The 25,944-nt window shown below is 39.3% G+C and overlaps 1 protein-coding gene across 1 annotated transcript in view; it reads right to left on the bottom strand.

The window, feature by feature from the left end:
• Positions 1-1,818: 1,818 nt before the first annotated feature.
• Positions 1,819-25,944, bottom strand: part of lrrc4ca (leucine rich repeat containing 4C, genome duplicate a) — a 74,171-nt gene continuing 50,045 nt past the window's right edge. Inside the window, exons 2-3 of the mRNA XM_056239181.1 lie at positions 21,627-21,697; positions 1,819-3,907 (exon numbers count right to left, since the gene is read on the bottom strand). Of these exons, the coding sequence (XP_056095156.1) occupies positions 1,907-3,853 (1,947 nt within the window). The 5' untranslated portion in view covers positions 3,854-3,907; positions 21,627-21,697 and the 3' untranslated portion in view covers positions 1,819-1,906. The remainder of the gene's footprint in view (positions 3,908-21,626; positions 21,698-25,944) is intronic.

The following is a 25,944-nucleotide window of genomic DNA, read 5'->3' as shown; positions in this document are numbered from 1 at the left end:
CACTACGAATCTGAATGAAATGTCACAGGTTTATTGGTTTACTTCAAATTACCTATAGCCCTCTAGATTGCTTTATAGATTAAATGATGCACTTCAAATGAGTCCACTTTGGCTCTTTCACCCCGCCCCGCTCTCCAGTTTGACTCTGAATGCATTTACAGTGTCAAACCAATGTCTGTCGGCCACTCACCGCCCCCACCCACCCTGTCCAAGGTCATTGGTTTCTATAGTGACCATCTCAGGCCATTCTGATTTCATAAATTAATTCATAATCTCAAGTCATCCACCCCTGCAGCCAAAGGCTAGAGTATGTCTAAAGCCAAATGTATCATTCTCGATCTGTGCCGAAAAATAAATAAAAATGATTGAACATGACTTAGAAGTTTAAAAAGAATTGCATAACTGCCTATAAAAAGATTGACAGCGATAGATAGAATATGGAAGAAAAAAACTAGGAAAAAATAACACAGTCGGTTTACAGAATCTATAAAGACGAACCTGTGGCATCTTTGGAAGCCTTAGATCTGAGCGCCACTGACTTTGCCCTCTTATTTAGGGCTCTATGTCTGGCTTTTAGACCATCCCAGAATGAATTCATTCAACTGTATCCATGGACAGCACCAATAAAAAATGGATTGAAATGAAAATGGTGCTACGTCAGAAATTTCCATGCTTTCACCACATTTCTACTCTGTCAACCTTTGAATAAAGGCCTACAGTCTTCGGCCTCCTGCCCATATAGCATTTGGCATAGAATGAGTGTGCTGCATCTGTGTAAGAGTATTGGGAAACTTCAGTAGGGTATCAAGGGTGAACTGCCACAGGAACTCACAATGTTGTTTGCTATGATAAAGAAGATGAAGAAAACAGTTTAATAACATGAAGCTTATTTTAAGCAGGAGATACCTTAAAATGCATTTAAGAGCAAGTGGGTAGACCCCAAATGCTAACTTAATCCATAAATCTTCTGGTCCGAGCACAGAAACAATTCGATATTAATTGCCCTGCATGCATCAAATAGACATGTGTTCCTGACATTTGGCCTGGTTTTAAATGGGGACATGTTTCCAGGGCTATTTGTTCTAAATTTTAGGCTAGAGAAGCCAGGTATACATCTGCGTATAATTTGTAGCAGCCATCCCTGCTGAAAAATTAGCTGGTTTAAGCTCGTCTCCCAAACTGTCCAATTTAAAAAGTGCCCAAAACCGTTCTAAAACCAGCCAACAGATAAGCCTGACCAGGCTGAGATACCAACTATGACCAGCAAACCTGCTTAATCTGGTTTAAAAAGCCTATTTTTCAGCAAGGGTAACTGAATAATGTGATTTGGTCAAATATCATTAATTAAGGGGAGTCAAAAAAATAATCATTTAGAATTAACATGGTCAATTTAAACAATAATAGGGTGGAAAGTTTTCTAATATGACAATCTATAACCTAATATTTTAAAAGTATTGACACTAAATGTGAATCTTAAAGTTTCAGACAGATGGAAAGGTTTCAGATTCAGCTGCAAATGACTTTGAATTGGGTCCTTACATACAGAACAGACTTAAACAGAGTTTAAAAGCAAATTAGTAAACCAACAACTCTTAAAATAACATTCAAAAACATGGAGAAATAATTGCTGGAAAAATAATTGCTGATTACATCTTTTCTTGATTAAACCACAATAGTTATTTTCCTTAAATAAATAACTTCTGTTATGTAAAGACACTTTTGAAACGGTTGACGTACACTCAACTCCCAATGTCCTTTTCTACCGGTCAACATCCTTCTTATACGTCTTGCATCAGTCTACTGTCTTTGTTTCGACAATCTTCAAAATCGATATGTCACATACTGTTCCTTAAGAGTTTTAGAGGTCTTTTTTTTTCTTCGTTTAATCCCCATTATGAAAAGCAGTTCAGATCTGGGTTTCTTGTACATTGTCTTTTGAGCTGGCCCGAATTAGCAAAGGTTCGTGGGCGGAGCTGTGTATAGAATTGATGGTGGAGGCGTGATTGTACACAGTCTTGTAAGCAGTGTAATGATTCAGGTGCTCATGCTCCAGTGGGGGAAGGGTGAGGTGGCTCTCCATGGTAGGTCCACCCGTCACGCAATCCTCATCTACATTGATAATCTCAATGGTTCGTGTCGGTGCGTGGTGGTTTTGCTGGTGATGCTGTTTGCGCATTTTATAAAAGATGATCAGCATGACGGCCGCCATCAGCGTGATGGCCACAAAGCAACCAATGATGATCTTCGTGGTCTTCATGACCTCATCCAAGGTGTTGAGGGAGCCGTCGATCAGGGCCGTGACAGGGATGGTGTAGGTCTTATCGGTGGCCTTGGTGGACAGTGGCGTCCGTGCTGTGGTGGTGGTGGTAGTAGTGAAAGAAGGTGGTAAAGTCTCCCAAATTCCAGAAGAAGGAGTTGGGGCGCCTTTCTGCTGTACTGTTGGGTGGCCCTCATCATGTGACGATTCTGTGGTCTCGACGGTAACTGTAGTGAAGTAACTGAAGCTGCTGTTCTCTGTCGAAGACACATTAAGAGTAGCGGAGGCTGTTGTGTTGCCTGCGGAGTTGCTCACCATACAAGTGTACGTTCCAGTGTCCTGCATCGTGACATTGGTAAAGTTTAACGTCCCATCGTTGAGCACGGAAATGCGTATCTTGTATGCCCCGTGCGTCATGATGGACCCATTGGGCGTGATCCAGCTGACTGAGGTCAAAGAATTCGCTCGACATTTCAGTTCTGCTGCCATTCCCTCAGTCACGTTCAGGTCCGCCGGGGGCTCCACGATCACCGGTGCATAACAATGGAAATAGTTCTGGTCGAGTTCGCCGATGTAGCGCCCTTTGTGGCTGGTAGGTGACGCACAGCGGGCACAGCAACTGGTATTGGCCGGCACCATTTCCTTTAGCCACCAACTGAGCCAGAGGATGTCACAGTTGCAGTTCCAGGGGTTGTGGTGCAAATGTACCCTCTCCACGTGGTGTAGTGGGGTGAAGAGGTCATGAGGCAGGAGGGTAAGGTTATTGTGGGCCAAATTGAGCTCCACAAGGGACTGAAGATCATCAAAGGCATTTCTCTCGATAGTCTGGATCTGTGCATGCATCATCCACAGTTTCTGTAAGTGGACAAGGCCTTTGAAAGACCCTGGCCTAATAATAGAGAGCTGGTTTCCTGACATCTCCAACTCATCCAAACGAACAAGAGGAATAAGGTTGGGGATCTCCTTCAAGTTGCACATGCCCAGGTTCAGGTACCGCAGGTTGCTGAGGCCTTCAAAGGCACCTTCTGAAATATAAGTGAGTCTTTTCAGCTCACCCAAGTCTAGCCTTCGCAGCGATGGTACACGGTTGAAGGCATAAGAGGGTATACTCTCAATAGGGTTATTCCTCAACCAAAGCTCCTTAAGTTTGGACAGGTACTCGAAAGCCCCATTGGGGATTGTGGTTAAACGATTATCGAAGAGCTCCAGAGTGTTGAGGTTGGCCAGCCCGTTGAAAGCTCCAATTTCAATGGTGCGGATATGGTTTTTGCTGAGCTGCAGGATCTCCAGGTGCCTCAAATGCTTGAAGCTGTCAACCCTAATCACCTGGATGAGGTTCTCCTGAAGGTTCAGGTACCTTGTGTTGGTGGAAATACCATCAGGTACATCTCGAAGGGAACGTCGTGTACAGATGACCTTGCTGAACTGGTTGCTACAAGAGCAGACGGAGGGGCAGGTCTGCGCTCGCACCAGGCCAGCCACCACCAGAAGCTGCAGGGCCAGTGACAGCACGAACAATGGGTCGGACAGGGCCCGGTTCCACCTAGGACCTCTCATCGTCTGCTGCATCAGGGAGGAGGTCATCTTGTTTATCATTCATAATTCGCTGACAGGTTCTCCACTTTTTGGGAAGGGTTATATTAGGCCAAACTGCAAAAAAAAAAAAGAGAGAGACAGAGAAAGAACCATGTAAGCTTTGGAATACTAACTGACTGACACGAATCAATGCTAATACAGATATATACAATAGATAAAACATACTAAAATGTCATAATACTCCTATGACAATGTCAAATGCTTATTAGCACATACTCTTTGGTGCCTGATTCACTAAATTAGCCAAAAACACTGCCATAAAAGCTGTGCTGCAATCATTTTACATGGCGCAAATCTACACTATAAGGGCTTAACTGTCTAATAAATAAGTAAATTGGAAAAACTAGGGAAAAAATAAATAGCACAGCAATCTTGAGAACATTCTTTGTCTCATTAACACACAAGCACAGACAAACGTACAGAGGAACAGCCAGTCGCTGTACTATAGCAATGAAAACAATATCTCTTGTATAGCCACACAAGTCCCTTTAGCCCAGTGGAAGTGAATCACAGGCAAAATATTTTTCACACACACATGCATCGCAGGTGACCTTCAAGAGTGTTTCATATCCATTTTTTTTGTAAAAAAAAAAAAAAAATTTGAGTGCGTGTGGTGTCTAAGAGTTCATGTCTTTGCACGCACACCACTTTCAATCTAAGTCACATAAAGCTGCACCGCAATATTGGGTCTGCTTTCTCTGTTTCTCCCTCTCCTCAGTCAGGGAGATATGAGCTGCCTTGTCTGTCTGTGTCACTTTATTTATTCTTGCAGAGGAGGCATAAATAAAAGCACGGCTTCCCACCTACCGATCCTTCAGTCAACCCTACATATCTAAAGCGAACACACACTTAAAGACATGCATGTGACTGGACTGAGAATGAAACCTGGGACAGGAAGTGTGTGGACAGACGCATGTTGCACCCTCTTGTTCACAGCTGAGTATGTGACTCACTTTAGTGTCTATTCTGAAAGGAATTGGTCAGGTTAACTAGTTTATTAGTCATCAACCAGCTGACTAGTCAATTGAGTCTAGATTTAGAGAGTCTAGTTTTTTTCTTCACATTTGTTTTTAGCTTTAGCATTTTTAGCATTCATTTACATTTGTATTTATGCATTTATCAGATGTTCTATTTAAACATAAAATGATTTTACCCTTGCACTCAAGGTACTATATAATCTTTCAGTTCATACACTCCCTGATAACCAAAGCCATGGCATTAGCATTGCTAGTGGCATGCTAGTTTAAAAACACAATTTCTCTAACGTTAGCATGTGTTAGTTTTGAAATCTTGTATTGAAACCCTGAAACTTTTTTTTACTATGTTTACTATGTTTATTAGCTGCAAATTTTCTTGAATGACTGATTGGTCTTGAAGAAGCATTATACAATTAGTTGGATTTACACTCTAAAAAATGCTGGGTTGTTTCAACCCAAATTTGGGTCAAAAATGGACAAACCCAAATGTTGGGTTAAAAATGTAATTTAAAATTTTAACCCAACTTCAACTTTCACTTTCAACTGTACATTTTTTAAATTACATTTTTAACCCAACATTTGGGTTTGTCCATATTTGACCCAACTTTGGGTTGAAACAACCCAGCAATTTTTAAAGTGTAGGGTCATGTGTAACTAGGCGAGACTTTTGTAGGGGCGTTTAGATTAGACTCATTCTTGTATTATGTCTGTAGACACTTTGAGCACTGGAAAATCTGCTCACAGTCGGTTTTGTAGGACCTTAAGGAGAACCGTTGAACATGGATGTTCTTCCCTTTGGGCATTACAACACGATGTATTGAAAGCATTGCCAAAATGGTTTGTACTAGTTTTCACTCTCTTGCTTGCCTTTCCTCTTCCTCTCGGCAGGGTACTGGTCTTAACCTAATAATGACTGCCATAACAATCAATTCTTTCATCGCAAATCTACTTGTACTGCTGCCCTGAAGTCTTCTAGACTGTGATGATCACACATGAAACTCAACCATGTTATCACTAAACGTTTTAAAGGAGAATGACTTTCAGTATAACGATATGCCCATTTTTTACTTAATTTAATCGAATTTCATGCACAGATAATTGTAATATATCTTGTGTGTAAATGCTCAATTACAACAAAAGATAAAACTTTAACATCACAAATCTTAAAAAAAAGAAGCCCTGCTGGATTCAAGTGCGGGGTCCGGTTTATCTTCCCTGATTTGATTTTACACTAATAAAATTGCATAACACAATCTAGGTTGATCCAAGTCAAGAGAGAGAGAGAGAGATAGATAGAGATAGAGACAGAGACAGAGAGAGAGAGAGAAAGAGAGGGGGGCAAACAAAAAAGCACTCCACAAAAATCCTGCTGCTTCTCAAACAATGAGCCTTGCAAAATTGGATTTCGTGTGGGAAGGGAATTAGATGAAAAAATAATAAACAAAAAATAAGATTATGAAATGAATACATTTTTAAACTTCTGGCCCAGTAAGAGATGATGAAGCAGGCGGCAAACACTTCAGCAGGGAGGGAGGTAAAGAAGAGGATCAAGCGGCGAAAGCCTTGAAAGGTGTGAGGTGTAACAAAGTGAATTAATTTTTTCAAATAACATAAAAAGTGAATGCCATTGCTGCTGACAACAATGCGGCTGTGTGCTTCTTTACACAGCACGGGCTAGAAAAGCTTCTGTACTTTCCATCACACGGCAGGGTGAGCAGGTTGAGGTGAGAACAATTATGGCAATCATACAGTTCCGCACAAAAGAATCAAATGTCAAGAGCCATTTTGGATTAATATGGTGTTCAACTTCGAGAAGAGGAGAGAGGTAAGGGAAGATAAGGGTGGAAGAAGAGAAGAGGATGTGGTGGTGGAAGGAAGGAAAGAGTAAGATATGGAAGAAGAAATATGATGAGGAAGGTGAAAGGAAGATGAATAAGTAGGGAAAAGGGAAAGGTGAAATAAAAAGGAAGTAGAAAGGAAGAGGAGGAAGAAGGATAGACGAAAAGGAATTAGATCGACATGAGGAAGTAGAAGGAGAGGGAAGGGGAGAAGAAAATAAAACGTAAAGGAAGATGAAGTAGAAGGGGAAGAAACTATGAAAAGTGAAAATCATGAAGAAGAAAAAGGAAAGAGAAAATAAAAGTGAAGAGGAATGTGAAGAAAATTGAAGAAGGACAGAAAAGAAAGGAAAAAAAGTGGAAGGAGAAAAGAAACGGAAGTATAAGAGAGAGAATGGAAGAGGAAATAAGTGCACAGGAAGGTTGGGGCAAGGAGAAGAGAAAAGGAGGAGGAAGAAGAGAGGAAGATAAAGTCAAAGGGAAGAGGAAAAAGTAAGTAGGAGGGAAAATGAGGGGGAAAAAATACGTCAGAGAGGATAAGAGTAAGTAGAAAGGAAGAGATAGAATGGAAGAGATGAATAGGAGGGAGAGGGCAAAAAAGAAAGAAAAGAACAGGAGAAAGCAGAGAGGAAGATGAAGTAAAAGGGAAGAGGAAACGAGAAAAGGAGTAAGGAGAGAATAAGAGGAAGTAGAACGGAAGAGGGAGAATGCAGGGGGGAATTGAAGTGTAGAGGAAGGTGAGGGCAAGTAAAGAGGAAAGAGAAGACAATGAAAGAGCAAGTGAAGAGGGAGACAAAGTAAAAGGGAAGAGGAAAAGGATGAATGGAAGTAGGAGAGATAAGGAATGAAAATAGAACATGAAGAGGAAGAGGAAGAAAATGTACATGAGAACAGAAAAGAATAGAAAGGGAAAATTAGGAGGAAGAGCAAGGAGAGGGGAAAAGAAAGTACAAAAAGAATAGAAGAGAAGGATATTTTTGACAAAAAAAAAAGAGAAAGAAAACATCCACGTGTGCATTGCATCGTCATTTGGTAACACACCCAAGCCACAGATGAGGGTAAAGCTGAACTATGAGTAATGCTGTCGTATAACAAACATGTCATATCAAAACTGCTCTATTCAAAACCCCAAGGTATTGGGGAAATTAAAGATTTCCTTTAGATTTTTCAATCGCAGCCAGAGAGAGGCCCTGAGCCAGGTTTCATTTATCTGCAGGCCTGCTAGAGCACAATTCATAGGTATGCTGGATAGCATCAATAAACTATGATAGTTCAGCCATTGCTTTACAAGACTGGGAATTGCTTCATATAAATGAAAGCTGGAGTGGAAGTTCTCCACAGGGTCATCCATCTACACCCGGATGAACAGCTGATGGACTGTAGAATCACCAAGTAACCTGCAGCAGTGGTAACCTTCAGATGTTATGATAAGGCACGTACAACAGGAAAAATAGTGAAGTAACACCAAACAAGCAAGAATGCTGTTGTTAATATTGGGTTAAAGTCACTGTGTCTATTTTAACTTTGCCAATGAAAATATTTCTAAATACACAGAGCAGAATTCGATGTTTAAATGACATCTAAATGACTTTCTCTTCGATTCGATGTTTTGAAGGAATCGATTGAGAATGATTCAATGACTCAGATGGTCACTTGTTTCATTCCTGAATGAATCAGTGTTCTGTACGAATTAGACGAGTGAATGCTTCAGTGACTCACTCATAAATAGTAATTTGCTTAATTCCTGAATGAATCAATGTTTTGAAATAACTGGTTGAAAATTATTCTATGCATAACTCCAATATCACTAGTTCATTCAGTGCTTTTGAATGAATTGGATGAGTAAATGTTTTAGACTCACTTAATAAAAGTCATTTAGTTCATTTCTGAATGAATCTATGTTTTGAATGAATCAGCTGTGAACGTTTCAGTGACTCACTCATAAGGATGGTTGTTTAATTCCTGAATGAGTCCATGTTTTTAACAAATTGGACGAATTAATGCTTTAGCCACCATCCAAAGAGAGTTTCTCCCTCTCAGTAATCCTGTGAATTCTGCAGCAAGGAGGATCTTGGTTCCAATAAAAAAAAGAGGGATGAAAAGGATGAGTCATGCCAAATCAGTAAAGAGCAACAGTGTTTCATTTATAGGGCATTGCGGAACTGCAGCTCCTTCGAGAACGGGGGACAGAAAGGGGGGAGGGGGGATAACGGCATCCATCACTGTACGCTCATACTCAGGAATGGTATGGAACGAAGTATGTGGGCTCCGTCAGACAGTCGCAACTGGAGGTTACAGCAAGGAAATGGGTTTTGGCAACCGTGGAAACAAAAGCAGACTATCTGTTAGCACCGCGCAAGTCCAGACCCCCGCGGTGGTGGCAGGTGGAAACGCACTGGCAGGGAGAGTGGTGGAAAGGCCCCTACAGAGAAAGACGAGGCGAGCACTGTCAGGAAAAACTCGCCTGATGAGAAGAAATGGAAAGAGGTGTCTGGATGTACACAATGACACGATGGCAATACATGAAGGCTGATAGAAATACTGGTGCTCTTTGAAGAGTTCTACAGACCGACGATCTAATGACATGCGGGATACAAGCAGGTCAGCTGCATTTTTTACAGCAGGGAAATTAAGGGGAGAACGGGGTGCAATAAAATGGTGGAGATTCCATTAAGGCAAATTCTCTCTCTCTCTCTAATATCATTCCCAACCAGAGGAGATTCAGTGCCGCAGCTGGATAAATTGCATCACATGAAACTGAATGGATTTTTTTTCTAGATGTTATGAATGTGTATTCATTCAATAACAGCCATGTCTAAGACCAGATGATGAATGATTACATCCAGAGCTTTTTCCACAATGAAGAATCACTTTTATTCTGCACTGTGAAAAGTGATCAATTAACTTAAAGTGCGGAAACCCATTGCCTTAAAATTAAGTAAATAATCTTCATGCGTAATTGAAAAAAATAAGTTGGGTGGAATTGTCAAGTCCACATAACTTAATATTTTCAATTACACATGAAGCTTATTACTTAAAAAAGTAAGGAAACCCATTGCCTTAAAATTATTAAGTTACGTCAATTGATCACGCTTCATAGTGCAGAATAAAAGTGATTCTTTATTGTGGAAAAAGCTCTGGATGTAATCATTCATCATGTGGTCTTAGACATGGAGGTTATTGAATGAATACACATTCATAACATCTAGAAAAAATTTCATCTGATGCAATTTATCCAGCTGCGGCACTGAATCCCCTTTGTTTACAGGAGTGTCGTGCATGAGAGCATCATAAATAAATATTTGGACTGACCAAATTTATGCATGCACAATTGTGCAGCTTAATTATGAAAACCAACACGGTCAATTAGGAAACGTTCAGTCATGGGCAGTCGTGGCCTAATGGTTAGAAAGTCGGACTTGTAACCTGAAGGTTGCGGGTTAGATTGTCAATACCAGCAGGAAATTACTGGGCAAAAATGGCTGCCCACAGCTCCGGGTGTGTGTGTCCACGGTTTGCAGTGTGTGTTCACTACTGCACTAACTTGGATGGGTTAAATGCAGAGGGCACATTCCGAGAATGATTTGCTATACTTGGCCTTCACATCATGTCAATTCAATTCTGACTTTCTTGGATCAACATCTTCATTGGTCCTGGAACCACATTCTAATCAAGCAATCATATTTTGAGGTAAGTTTGGGGTTTGGCCAAATGTTGTTGCAGGGCCAACAAAGGACGTTGACCCATAATAATGTCATATTTGGGCAAATCATGTTGTACGGTGACCATTTCAACAGGCAGAACCTGCAAATAAAAGAGTCAGCACCCATACTCAATTGACCTTACTTAGTCAACACAACACATCTGACTATTTTTGCCTCAACGGCTCCAGCTACAAAACCCGCTAATTTAATTAAGAACCCATTTTCTATTCTGGATGAGTTAGATTGAAGCATCGTAATTCTGCAACAGAATAGGCACTTCCAAAGTAACAAGTGGCCATCTGGCGTATTCTGTATTCCAGAACTCTTTTCAGAAACAGCACTGTTTATGCAAATGAGTTCTGTCTTCTCATTAGCATCTCTGCAATTATATCACTTCCCTCGACACACCCCAGTTCAACTAGCCCCGCCACCCTCCCGGACCCTAGATATCCCTCCAGGACCCCAGATATCCCTCCCACCTTGTTGTCAATGGGCGCAGCAAAGTTTCTGCTCGATGTCTCCTTGGCGACCACTTTTCCAGCTGGCACTGATTTACTTCCTGTCCTTGGTTGCCATGCCAACCCCCCTGCAAGGAGGCATGATGGAGACAAATTGTGAACAGAATCATCCCAATCAACACCAAAGCCTTCTTTTTGAACTAGTTATCTTTCGTAAAGAAGCGTCAAAGGACATTTGTGCTTCACCGACATCATTTTGTTGACACGAAACAGTGACTCGACACAAATCTCATATATAATTGATTGCAGAAAAAAAGACATTGAGCTTAACACATGTCAGCTATGTCAGATCTATGAATAGAAACTCTTCACTGCTATTTCTTGCTACTCAGACAGAAATACACTTCCCTAATTGAGACCGTTTCGGATTTTCCATATCCAAACTTATTCTATTCCTGACAAGGAACGAAACGATTCACGCCACTAGAGTGTTGCATTGTTAATGCCTTCACAATAAGACTCTCTCCACTAGACTTGATTAAAATGTCAATAAGAGAACCAATCTTCTCTCTGCCAATCCAACAAACAGACAAAGCTCAGCATGGCAATTTACCCATTTCTATTCATATTCAAAAACCCTAGTGGATTCCCAAGTTTGCCGAAATGTATGTTATCTAATGGAATGAACCAATGCCTGGTGATTGAGATACATTAAATAAACGGATAAAGCACAAATCCCGCATGACCTTTGTTGTTAGTGGCTGAGGGATTTTTTAAAAGACATTACTGTCAGTCTTTTTTGAAACTGAAATGGCTGAAGGATATTTTGGGGATGATTTTCTGTGCTTGTTGGAGCAATAAAGTAGAAGAGAGAGAGCGAGAGAGAGAGAGAGAGAGAGAGAGAGAGAGAGAGAGACTCTCTCAAAGAGAGTTGGCGCACACACACAGTGAGATTGTATGATGTAAGCTGTTCTTATGTAAAATGCTCCCTAAAAGTCCATTCATGTAAATTGGCTGGTGGAGAGCGGCACATCAGGCTTGATTTGCACAGACGTTCATCCATTTGCAGGAATTATCGTGATTATACAAAGGGCAGGTCTGAGGGGAGACATTGCTCAGGGACTAAATCTAAAGTAACTCCAACGGACCCATTTATTAGACCAGTTAACTAGCCATCTGAATAATTGTGGCCTAGGCGTTTACATCTAATCAAGTCATGCTTTGCAGTAAATAAAAAAAATATATATTTGAACAGTTGAAGTAAGATATTAAGCCTTGCTTTCAGAGAAAATATCTTGATAATACATTTGACAAAGTGATTTCAACAATTAAATGAGGTTCAAGCTTGGGAAAATGTTTTTAATAGTGTGAGAAATATTATAGCTAATTATAAACGATAAAATAAACTATACATTTTTTACGCAATATAAAACATATATTCTCTGAAAACAAAAATATATTAATATTTCGCAACATTTCGCAAGATAAAGTACATTTATCTTGTTTTAAGTATTCCATATTTTTTACTGCAAAATAAATTATTCATGTTATTCATTATTAATTAATTATACAAATGATATAAAAATACAAATGTTTGCAAATTTAACAAAATGGAATTATAACATAATAACATAATCATAACAGTATATATATATATATATATATGTGTGTGTGTGTGTGTTTGTGTATGTATGTATATACTGTACAGCGTTTACCGTACAGCATTATTATAGTGCTATATATTTCAATAGGTCACATCTGTCTATGATACGGTGTGAGTCACCCCTGACCCTTTGACCTACACGTGAAAAGTGGGCTTGGAGTAGATGAGTGCAGTTAATCATGAGTGACTGACCAATACATCCACAGGGCACACATTCACCAAACAATTGAGTCTAAATCATTTCCACGGGCCGGTCGGAGGATGGAGAGGGGTGTGAGGCCTGGCCTAAGGCAACACATTTTACAGACAAATGAGCCGTGCAAAATCCAACCCCACTGTCGCACCGGGAACATGCCTTGGACCAATGGTCCTGAAATTGCAAGCTCACACGTGGAGTAATATATGATTTGGGGACAAAATAGGGCTATTTTACGCTTTGATTCAATTGTGTATACTAGTATTGTAATCCAATTAAACAATAAGTCATGAAGATATGTTAAAATCAACATGAAAAAACTAATTTCACTGCAATTTTATTCTCTTGAAGAGAATAAAATTAAGTACAGGACTTCAAATTACTTTTATTTTCTTAAATAACTTCGATTTTAGAAAGTCTGCAATACATTACTAGCCTTAAATAATGAATTTAATATATAAATATTGTTTAAGTTATTATGTAATGATTGATTATATATATATATATATATATATACATACATATACTGTACATACATACACATATATACACACATATACCGTACATATACATATATATACACTCACCGGCCACTTTATTAGGTACCCCATGCTAGTAACGGGTTGGACCCCCTTTTGCCTTCAGAACTGCCTCAATTCTTCGTGGCATAGATTCAACAAGGTGCTGGAAGCATTCCTCAGGGAGTTTGGTCCATATTGACATGATGGCATCACACAGTTGCCGCAGATTTGTCGGCTGCACATCCATGATGCGAATCTCCCGTTCCACCACATCCCAAAGATGCTCTATTGGGTTGAGATCTGGTGACTGTGGAGGCCATTTTAGTACAGTGAACTCATTGTCATGTTCAAGAAACCAATTTGAAATGATTAGAGCTTTGTGACATGGTGGAAGTAGCCATTAGAGGATGGGTACATGGTGGCCATAAAGGGATGGACATGGTCAGAAACAATGCTCAGGTAGGCCGTGGCATTTAAACGATGCCCAATTGGCACTAAGGGGCCTAAAGTGTGCCAGGAAAACATCCCCCACACCATTACACCACCACCACCAGCCTGCACAGTGGTAACAAGGCATGATGGTTCCATGTTCTCATTCTGTTTACGCCAAATTCTGACTCTAACATCTGAATGTCTCAACAGAAATCGAGACTCATCAGACCAGGCAACATTTTTCCAGTCTTCAACTGTTCAATTTTGGTGAGCTCTTGCAAATTGTAGCCTCTTTTTCCTATTTGTAGTGGAGATGAGTGGTACCCGGTGGAGTCTTCTGCTGTTGTAGCCCATCCGCCTCAAGGTTGTGCGTGTTGTGGCTTCACAAATGCTTTGCTGCATACCTCGGTTGTAACGAGTGGTTATTTCAGTCACTGTTGCCCTTCTATCAGCTCGAACCAGTCTGGCCATTCTCCTCTGACCTCTGGCATCAACAAGGCATTTCCGCCCACAGAACTGCCGCTCACTGGATGTTTTTTCTTTTTCGGACCATTCTCTGTAAACCCTAGAGATGGTTGTGCGTGAAAATCCCAGTAGATTAGCAGTTTCTGAAATACTCAGACCAGCCCTTCTGGCACCAACAATCATGCCACGTTCAAAGTCACTCAAATCACCTTTCTTCCCCATACTGATGCTCGGTTTGAACTGGAGGAGATTGTCTTGACCATGTCTACATGCCTAAATGCACTGAGTTGCCGCCATGTGATTGGCTGCTTAGAAATTAAGTGTTAACGAGCAGTTGGACAGGTGTACCTAATAAAGTGGCCGGTGAGTGTACATACACACACACACACACATATATATATATACATACATACATACAGTATATGTTCACATAATGTTGTAGTGCATATACTGTATGTGTGTGTGTGTGTGTGTGTGTGTGTGTTTTTGTGTTTAGTGATTATATTAATTTTAATTACATATTTAATAATGATCTTTTCATGATATATATAGATAACATATTTTACAGGAACGTGTATAACATACAACAGGATGTGCAAAAACAGTGTCAATTTTGACTATAACAACCACATTTGACATCGCATCCAGCAGTCACACTGGACGTGGTAAAAGTGGTAAAAAGACGAGCACATTGCATCATGGGATACAGTATCCCCCGCTGACGTCCTCCTCTCTCTCTATCTAAAACAATTACACATTCGGATCCACATATACACCATCAAAAACACAGAAAACATGACAGGAAATCGTTACCGCAGATAATCTCCTGACGCATACATACAGACGTGACGTTATCTCCTACATCGCTGCCACCTGGTTTGATGTATTAGTGTAATTAGGCAGAATTGTGTCTGACACACAGATGCCGTATCGATCGGATCTGCCCGCGGGGGGATCGGACCCCGCTGAGGAGATCAGCTCTCACAATCAACGTCTAGACATTATTATATGTGTCCGGATGCTTCTTTTGCGAGAAAGTTAGTCGTCATGTAATCCAATTAAACAATACGCCACGAAGAGATGTTACATATACCCAACACATTTCACTTTCATAACATGTTATATTACATTATGGATTAATTCTCCAAATAGTATCTGCAGCCTTGGGAAGAAGGTTGTCTTATTGAGGAAGTATTGATGTATGATGAAGTTTCACTTCTGGTGAAGGCATCTGTGCGTTCACAACCGATGTTCCTTTCACAGCTGCGTCTGTTCGGCACCAAGGACGGCGGCCCGCTGCCAACACATGGCTTGGAGGTACGGGCACGCCTGGTGGCGTATCGCGAGGCACAGCTGGAGACCGTCAGAGCTCATCAGGAAGAAAGTTGCCTGGACGGCACTTAAGGGAATTCACAAAAGGCGAATGCTGTTGGCTCCCGCCGTCATTTCAAAGACACCCACAATACCACGGCTGTGTCCGAACACTGATAAATGCTGCCTTCGAAGGAACGCATTCAAAGGTCGGAAGGCATCAAGGCACGTCCGAATGCAATGTTAGCTTCACTACCTGTCTCGACCTTCATCTGATGGATTTTTGAAGGCAGCATAGATGTATCCTTCGCTTCCTTTGATATCCCACAATCCTGTGCTTTCCATTCTGTGAAAGTTGAGCTAAAAAACAAAGATGGCGTCTGAAAGTTGCACCTGGTCGTCAGTTTGTGTGGAAATGTACATTTTTGACCAACGTTTTCCACTTTTGATGTCATTTCTAGCGAGAAATTACTATTGTAGTCATTGAAGGGGTGGTTGATTATGGTTTCACTTTTTTAACTTTAGTTAGTGTGTAATGTTGCTGTTTGAGCATAAACAACGTCTGCAAAGTTACGAAGCTCAAAGTTGCAAAGGGAGATATTTTCTTTTACAGATATCGCTTTTTAACGACTACAACAAACGGCTGGTAGGAGACATCACTAACCCTAAAATTTGCATAAACCCCGATCCCGGGAATGCGATTTATAGGTTATCATGACAGAATATGCTAATCAATGACTAGAAGATATTTAACTCCACATCAGCTACATAAATTCATCAAAAAAGCATTCAGAAATGTCCTGTTGCATTCTACATGTTGTCACATGTAGGCTGCTTTTACTCTTGGCATTAACATGCGATCACCGTGATCCGATCAAGCAGATCGGATCATTAGGCAATCAGGACATGGTACGTTTATATTTGTTCACATTAAGCAGCCTCTGTATCTGGATAACCGATCGGATTTCTGTTTCCGCATAATATTTAAATCAGGTCTGTGGCACGACACCAGATTAATAGTAAAGATGATACAAATTAAACAACATCCCAATTGCTTTCACTCACTCACTTTACTTTCATATGCAATCTCCATTCATTAGATTAAATTATATTTTTTGAAAGAAGGAATACTTCCAGAGTTGATCTTACAAAAATAACTGGGTTGAACATGTTAAACAAGTCACATCATCGATCATCTGGGTTTAAGGTTGCGTGCAATGACTATATTGACAGAAATGGGAGATTGATAAACATGCTGAAACAATAAAAACATTCAACATTTAAAACATTCCGATTCCGATTATTCCTCTGTCAAAGCAGCTCTTCATTAAGATCTCATAACTGACTGTGAGTGTACAGGCGATCGCCTCGTTCAGATAATGTTGCACAATTAAAATGAAAAAATGACACACATAAATAAACTGTTTTAAAGATTGACGTTTATAGTTAAAATAAGTTTAATTTCGTGTCTAAACTGCGTCTGGCCATTACTTTCTGACAGTCACGCGGGGAGACTGGGCGGGGATTTAAATTACCTTCACCTGTGAATGCAGACACGATGGCTGGATTGCGTTTACATTACACTGAGATCCGATCACAATGCGTCCTCGACTGCCTCCGAACCGGGACACGCTGATCGGATAACATTCCGATCAGATGTGCGTTTACACTTGTCTTTTCAATGTGTATGTGGACAACATCCAGATACAGGTCGCATGTTAATACCAAGTGTAAACGCAGCCTTAGTTGCGTGAGGTAATTGGAGCTGCTAAAACACAGGCTCTTAAAGCTCCGCCCTCTGTGCCGGGAGCAGCAGCTCATTTGCATTTAAAGGGACACACAAAAACGGCGCGTTTTTGCTCACCCTCAAAAAATGATAACTTTAAACATGCTATCCCAAATATCTGTGGGGTATTTTGAGCTAAAACTTCACATACACACACTGGGGACATCAGATACTTCTTTTACATCTTGTGAAAAGGGCATAATAGGACCCCTTTAAACATTCACTTCACCAAAGCTCTCTCTATTTCACTGTAGATCATTGAAACCGTTACGCTGCCTCAGAAGTTTGTCTGAAATCAGTTTCGTGAGGTGCCTCCGTGCGCAAACACTGCCTGCAAAGTCATTGCCTAATAAAGCAGCGAGACAACAAGTCAGCAGCCTAAGTTTTCGGACGCAGCCCATTCACCTGAAGAGTTTTACGTCATCACGACAACCTCTTTTGCGCCCTTCAATAATAATAATCACCTCCCTGGAGTGTTTTCACTAACCATCCTGCGTTTGTCTTTGTTCCTTGTCGAGCTCCAAGGTTGTCAAGGGGGCGTGGAAGGACGGATACCTCTTTCAGGATCATAAAGTCAAGTGGCAATTCTGAGCCTCTCCAGTCAGTCCTTACAGTCCCGCCTGTATCAAATACACTCATGTCTGTGAACAAATCCATCTGTATTATGTGGACACCTCAGCGTCTATACTGACATTCTGTCTTCTAATCAAACACCAAAAAAAGTCCCTGTTTGGATTTAAGTTAAATCCAAACTAATAGTAACAAGTCATAAGTTCAACACATTGCTGTTTACATATGAAAATTTGTCAGCTACAACAGAGTGAGACTTCTCCTTTCACAGAAGAAAATTGGGAAATAAAGTGCGACAACAATAAGAAGTGAAAAGAATAATAAAAATTAAGGTTGGTTGCATTATACATCTTAATGTATCTCTTTTCTACTGCATCAAAAGAAGGAACTCTGTAATTTTCACACTAAAAACCTCAGGTAGGAGGAGATGCAGATCGCAGGCGAAATCCCTGCAGGAGTGCGGAGACAAGACATGCTCATGTTACACTACATTTGTTGAATTAATAACAGATAATTTAGCTGCAGGTGCAGGAACACACTGTGCTCCGTGCGTTAAACTCAGCATCCAGGGTTGCTTTCTTCTCTGATGTGAAATCAGTCTTTGAACGTCTCGGGTTTGCAGAGCAAACTCCTGGTTCAGAATAATAACGCCGCTTCTGCAAAATCTGCTACCGCTGAGCATCACGACTGAAAACAGCGCATCGGTGTGTCCTCGACAGGCATCTGTACTTCCAGTCCCTGTAAGCGAGTAGGTCTTATTTACTGACAGCTTTGTGCTTTGCCCTACAGTGCCCCTATGACAACAAAATATGATTTTTTTCTTTATAACATCTTTAATAAAGGGATACTGACCCAAAAATGAAATTTCTGTTATCATGTACTCTTCACGCCTTTCAAAACACTTTCTTTTTTCAGTCGAACACAGAAGATGATGTTTTGCGGAATGTCCCAGTTGCTGAATGAAAGTGAATGGGGACGAAGGCTGCAAGTGTTATTTTAGTTTAGTTTTCATGTTAATTTTAGTTTAATAATTAATTATATTAGTTTAATAAATGATAAATCATTTTTGTAATTTTTATGGGCTTTTGTCAATTTATTATATATATATATATATATATATATATATATATATTTAATATTGCTATTTATGTTTAATTTATTTTGATTTCAGTTTGTTTTATTTATTTCCAATTAATCATTGTTTATTGCCAAGGAAACATTTCTAAAAATATATATATTTTAACCACAATTTATATTTTATTTCAGCTTCATTTTAATTAACAGAAATGTTTTTAATAGTTTTACTATTTTGTTTTAATAACCCTGTCTATAACCTTAAAAAAAAAAAACACACACAAAGTATTTTCATGACTAAAAACACATGGTAAAAAAAAGTTTTTTTAAAAGTTGTAAATAAAACCGATTATCAAACTAGTTATTACAAAAAAATACATCAAAATGACACTCTTATTTCATGTTACTTGCTATTTCTTTGTAATTATTTTTAATTGTTTTAATTGCTTCAACGTACATCAATTTTTAAATAATGTCGATATATCGTGCAGCCGTACCGTCGTATTCAAACCCCTTTGTACTTCGGACCAGCTTTTATACAATCCGTCAAAACGAAGCTAATGTATGTTATGTAAGCATCTATCATGTACAAACGAGCAGACACAACCATTCAAATTTGTCCTGATCAAATGTCAATATGCATGAGTCAGGACAGGCTTTCTGAAGGAGGCAGGATTGTGTTTGATGCTCTGGATGTTGTGGGCCCTAATCACTGTGGTGTTTAATTTAACAAAGCCACAGAAAAGGCTGAGACAACTAAGGCGAGGGAGCAGTTGCTTTCCAATGTCACCATCTGTTATTTATACAGTTACCGCCTCCTGCGGGAGATGGCAAAAGGCCACATATTGCAGAAAAAAACATAAATCTATCACTTCAACTCATTATCTTTTTAATCAGCTGACACAGGCTCCCCTCGCAGGGGAACAGCACAGCCGGGGTACATTTAGGACAGACCCATAACTCACCCACAGCTCCCCCATCCAAAGAAAAAATAATATTACAGAAGGGTGAACATGAGTGTGAATAGGTGTGTGAGGTTTGACTACACATACTGTGCACGGCCATCTACGTCCAAAAGGTTATTAGATCTATTTATTTCTGTTGTTTGCTTCGAAATACATTTTTGTTCTCTTTTTTTTTTCACTTTAAATGAAAATAGGTTATTTTGGATGGTGACATTTTGTTAAGTTAGTAAATCCAAAAAAAAAAAAAAAAAAAGTTAAAACACTAATGTTACTGAGACACTGGACTTCTGCAGGGGTGCAACAGTACACACAGACACACACACACACACACACACACACACACACACACACTATCAGGTTTTGACTTGTTTTGTTTATGACTTTTATGTTCACTAAGGCTGCATTTACTATATGTGCAAAAAATTACAGTAAAAACAGTAAAATTGTGAAATATTCTTATAATTTACAATATGATTTCTATTTTAATATATTTTAAAATGTAATTTATTCCTGTGATGCAAAGCTGAATTTTCAGCATCATTACTCCATTCTTCAGGGTCACATGATCCTTCAGAAATCATTCTAATATGCTGATTTGCTGCTCAAGAAACATTTCTTCTTTATCAACTTTGAAAACAGTTGTGCGGCATAATATTTTTGTGGAAACCGATGAATTTTTTAACCTATTTGATGAATAGAAAGTCCAAAAGAACAACACTCATTTGATATCGAAATGATATCAAAAACTTCCACTTTTCATCAGTTTAATGCATCCTTGCTCAATAAAAGTTTTTGTAAATAATAATAAAAAAAAAAAATCATACTGACCCCTAACTGTTGACCGGTAGGGTATATTGTCAGCAAAAATGAATATTTTTAAATGAATATTTTCAAAGAAAATAATTGATATTAACGCAGAATTGCATGCATCTCAAATGTTTGGTGGAGAGTGTTTTCAAAAATATCTCTCACCAAACTTTTTTCATATGTTGTTGATTTGCTCTGTTCTGCAAGCCCGTACAATCTATTGCATAGGAAAATCTGCTTGAATATTCCACAAAAACAATTCCACAGGATACGAGCAATTTCACTGCTGATTACGCTCTGAAATGATGCTGGTGAAAACGGCGTAGCTCCGCAAACTACAGGTCTTATTCGGTGATTTCAGCACACGATTGGTAAAACAAAAAATCAGACTTGAGTACAAAAAAAATGTTTACAAAATGAATAAATGTAAATGTGTGAAAGGCCTGTTAAACTACAACATGTTGGCCTGGTTTCACAAACCGGGTTTAGATTAAGCCAGGCGTAGGCCTTAGTTCAACTGACATTTAAGTAGCTTTTACATTTAAAACAGCTCAAATATGCATTTTAGACTGGGACTAGGCTTAAAGGAATAGTTCACTTAAAAATGAAAATTCTGTTATCATTTACTCACCCTCAAGTTTAAAAACCTGTATGAATTTCTTTCTTCTGCTGAACCCAAAAGAAGATATTTTGAGTAAATGATGACAGAATGAACTATTCCTTTAAGCCTCGTCTGTGAAAACTGGGGGTTTATGATTAGCTGGGGGATTAATTAAAAATATTGTGTTTGTCTGGGAGTATTAAAAATAAATAAACAACAGACACATGAACTAGCTGTAAAACAGTCTTGTTTGATCTCTTCCATTTTCCTCTCCAATGAGACAGTGCTAGCAGTTCCTCCATCAGCGTGTGTATGTCACACAAGATCCCATCTTCAGAAAAGACTCAGTGCCTGATCTAAAATCAGCCAAAGTGTGTTCCTCACAACCTGTTCCTGTACACTCACCTGCCAAGTCTTCCACAGTGCCAGCAGCTTCTGGACATCTTCACGCTCGGGTTTCGCTAGCTGGCTTTGCCCTGCGCACACAAAAGAGAAGAACAGCCACGTTACAATTGCAAAACCACTTGGATGCTGTCGGTTCCTCGGTTCCAAATGTTCGAAAAGGGAACTGCGGTAAGACAAAACCTTAGTTTAAAAACATATGAAACAAGAGGCTCTTAAAAATAAAGTGCTTTCCTGGTATCGATGGTTCCATGAAGAACCTTTTTGAATCCATGGAACCTTTCCAACTCACAAAAGGTTCTTTATATTATTCTTTAGATTATTAAAATGGCCTTTTTTTCTTTCTTTCGAGGAACCAAAACGTATTTTTACGAGTTTTCTGACTTACTTCACACGGGTTACAATACTAGATGTGCTTTTTATAAATACTAACACCAGATATCCTCACTTGGTTTCATTCACAATGACCAGCTAGAAATGTTTCACAGTTTCCTGAACAGAGGAGATGACTCAGACGCCACAGTTGCTAAACAAGCAGAAGCATTTTTGTTTGATCCTCAAGTTTCTCATGTCTAAGTGCTTTTTGGTAAGTGGATAGTGTGTGTACATAGTTATTTTGCTGACCTGATGTTTAACTCTCATTTACAACGTGGGAAACCCAATGAAAAGCGCCTTTGCTACCGCAAATTAAAGGGATAGTAAAAAAAAATATATCATTCTGTTATTATTTACCAAATGGAGTGTGCAGGGATGATGTCGAGACCTGGACGACTAATTCACCACTGGTTCCCTTGAGATTTTTCCATGGGTTTTTATAATGAGTTTTTTCAATTTATGAGCAAACAAAAGTTGGGGAATCCCTGCATTGCATGTAAATATTAAATGGTATGAAATTGTAAATTTTAATGTTTTGGAAGACAAAAGCCTTCCAAAGACAGCAATACATGGTTAATTGCAGTGTTGGGTGTAATTAATTAGTTATTATTGATGTAATTGCATTAAATACTGTATAGACTATACAACATTTCTATGTAAAACAATAGTGGATTTGATCTGTGCTGCAAGCCCTGCAAACTACTGCAATGGATATCCGACATAAATATGATAAATGCACAAAATATATATTTTACAGTTCATGAAAAGCAGCATAAAAAGCACCAGTACAATTTGTTTCTTTCAGATTTGGAATGCAATAGCTTAACCATTTATGTTAGTTTCTGATCATCTTCTATTCTGAAACATTTCTGGGAGGAAATTTAAAAATGGAGCTTGGCGCATTATGTCAGGTTTGACGTCATTAATAAAAAGTGCCACTGTCATAACCAAAAATGTTGCACCGGTTTACAAATTCAATTTTCCTCAACTTTGTTTTTCCCCCTTTTTCTCTTTTTCTTTCCTTTTTGGAGCTTTCAAAATTTGACAGAATTTTCACTTTTTAGGTGAACTTGTATTCAAGCTGAAAGTTTACAGTTTCCAGAATCTATCATTTTTAATAAAATGTAACTGCTCCAAATAAAGTATTGTAGTTAAACCCAGTAGCAGTGCATATTCAGGCAAACTGAAATTGACTGCACATCAGTATAATCAATATGAGTATTATATTTAAAATCCTTTCATCAATATGAATTACAGGCAATTGAGCGTCTGGCCCCAAACACACTCACACAAACGACTACTATGATTATTAATATGCAAACAAAGCTAAATGAAAATAAATATAATGCATAATGCTCTTCTGCATAAACTCTTCTCCAAATATATGCAGGCTTTTTTGTTTGTGCAATACAATATAATACAATATGTACTCATCTGCACAGTAATGCTCGTTTGCTTCTGTCCCAGAAAATGAGGGGGCGTGACATGAGCTATACAACATGCTTTTCAGGAAGTCTTATATAATACAGAGAGAGACTTTGACTAATAATATGGAGAAAAGAGACGCATGATACAAAAATGCACACATAAGAACCGCGAGGCTGAATCTCCCATGAGCACTGCATCTATCTGCAGTCTTCAGAGAGCAGTTCCTCATATTAATAAACACAAACGATTGTTGAATTGGTTTAAATATAAGCCTCGGATGTTCAGAGACAACCTACAATCCAACCATTGACAATCTAATGCATTTAAATAATAAAAAACAGCATCCACTTTCTCAAACTTGCAAGCTCTAATCTGATAGGATTAAATAATGCCATTTCCAGGAGTCACAGTGAACTGGTTTTTACCAGTCTGCCTGAAAATAAAGTTGTTGTTTTTTATAAGTTACCAGCAGCTACAATGAAATATGAGATATTTCAAACTTAAACTTTAAATGTGCCAGTCAAACAATCTCTTCCTGGCCAAATAGGTTTTAGTCAGAGATTTAAATTTCATTTTAACTCTTCATATCCTCGAAGCTAACTGATACCGCATGCATGTAAACAAACAAAGCAGCTCGAGTCTGTTATATATTTTGTGAGCTTGTCTGTTGCGTTTGTTTGATCGACTCCAGACTTCACTTCATATGTTTTGCAGCCTTTGATGGTAAAAAAGTGACTCCATATTTAAGCTCCAGTTAATGCTTAGACTCTTAATCGCCATCATCAGCGCCACAGTCACCAATCTCTCTCTCCCCTGACAGTGCTCTAGATCGTCTTTTTAGTTTTTTCCACCTCGTGTGAGGTAGCTACATGTCTTCCTGGCAGGAGGAAAATATATGCTAGCTATAATTAGTATAGCGGGCATACATATTTAAATATGCATACATTAGACAAGGATGTTGCGGGGGGAATGAAAACCCAAACAGCCTTGTGATCATTTAAAAGCCAAGAAATGATTGATATGGATGGATGGATGGACACAGGTTGATGGATGGATGGATGGACAGACACAGGCCGATAGATAGATAGATAGACAGGCAGAAAGACAATATACATATACATATATGCACATTCTGAACTTTGAAGGAGTTTTATGTTCTTAAAGCGACAGTAGCCTATTATTCATGGCACAATGAACTCTTTAATCTAAGAAGATCCGACCCTTTAACACCAACTCTGAATAAAAGATAAACACATGCTTCATGTTGAAGGAATCAAAACAAATATGCAGTGGAGTTGTGAAGCACAGAGTGCCAGTCTGTATCCCACAATCCACCTTCCCTGCCCACACATCGTTTGCCTGCTACCGGCAGCATCAACCCTGACCCAACAATCTATAAATATGTTTCCCATCATGCTCCTGAGGCTGGTTTTGACGCACTCCACTTTGGAGCCCTTTTATCTTTAAACTGCTGCTGTGAGTAGATCAAAACACCAACAGTGTTTTGTGAGAGTGCAAATTCAGCAGCGTATTTGCGTTGCTTCCAGCGTAGCGCTACGGTCAACTTGTTTGATCACCTCTGTTGTCTTGTTTTCCTTCTCTTTCTTTCGCGCTTTGTTGTTCAGTGCAAGCGAGGTCCATCCTTTAGTCCCTGGGGTGCATCTCTGCTTTGATTTGAACCCGTAGGGTCAGGATGCATCACCCTCGATAAAAAAAAAAAAAACATAAATGCAAATGACCTTTAAATCAATGGCCCAGCGGACACACTGGAAGTGAATGCCGAGAGAAGCTGAAACCAGCAGCAAGGTTGTCTGGTCCATTTGTCTTCTTTGAATGGTAAATCTATCTGTGTCTGAGCAGAGGATCCCACAACGAGGAAAAATAACGATGACCCTACGGGAGACATAATGAGGCATCATGTAAAGGTAGAGGAGAGAGAGCGTGAGATTGAGAGAGAAGAAGGAAGTAAGGCCAGCCATAAATCATATTTCAGCTCATATGGTACCTTGACTTCCATTTAAAGGGGTGGTTCAGAAATTTGGACATCGGGCCTCATTTCCAAGCCTTAGTGTTATTTATCAGTGGAGACAGTTTTCAAAAATGTGCATAGTTGCATAGTTCGCCGGTGCTAATTCTGAACCACCCCTTTAAAGATGCTGTATGATGTCTATTTTTGTATAATAAAGCTTGAAAACAACTTTACTTTCTCAACCTGATGCATTTCTGAGTGAAACTGGATATTTGATGAGGGGAAAAAAGTAGGGCGGGACTATATTTAAAGGGGCGGGGCTGAAAAGTAAAAGGGATTGGTAATGTCATCAAAAAAGAAAAGTCGTTTCAGAGGCAGAACAAATTGTTATATTTTGATAAAAGTTTGCAAAGACAAGCTCTCTGGGCCCTATTTTAACGATCTAAGCGCGTGGTTTAAAGCGCACAACGCAAGTGCACTTAGGGTGTTCCGAATCCACTTTTGCTAGTTCAACGACGGGAAAAATGCACACAAAAATGTTCTCTTAAT

Source organism: Rhinichthys klamathensis, unplaced genomic scaffold, assembly GCF_029890125.1.
Source record: "Rhinichthys klamathensis goyatoka isolate OS25496 unplaced genomic scaffold, OSU_Roscu_1.1 h1tg000557l_1, whole genome shotgun sequence".
Taxonomy (NCBI): domain Eukaryota; kingdom Metazoa; phylum Chordata; class Actinopteri; order Cypriniformes; family Leuciscidae; genus Rhinichthys; species Rhinichthys klamathensis.
The sequence above is the reverse complement of the archived record's forward strand: the minus strand, read 5'-3'. Positions and strand labels throughout refer to the sequence as shown.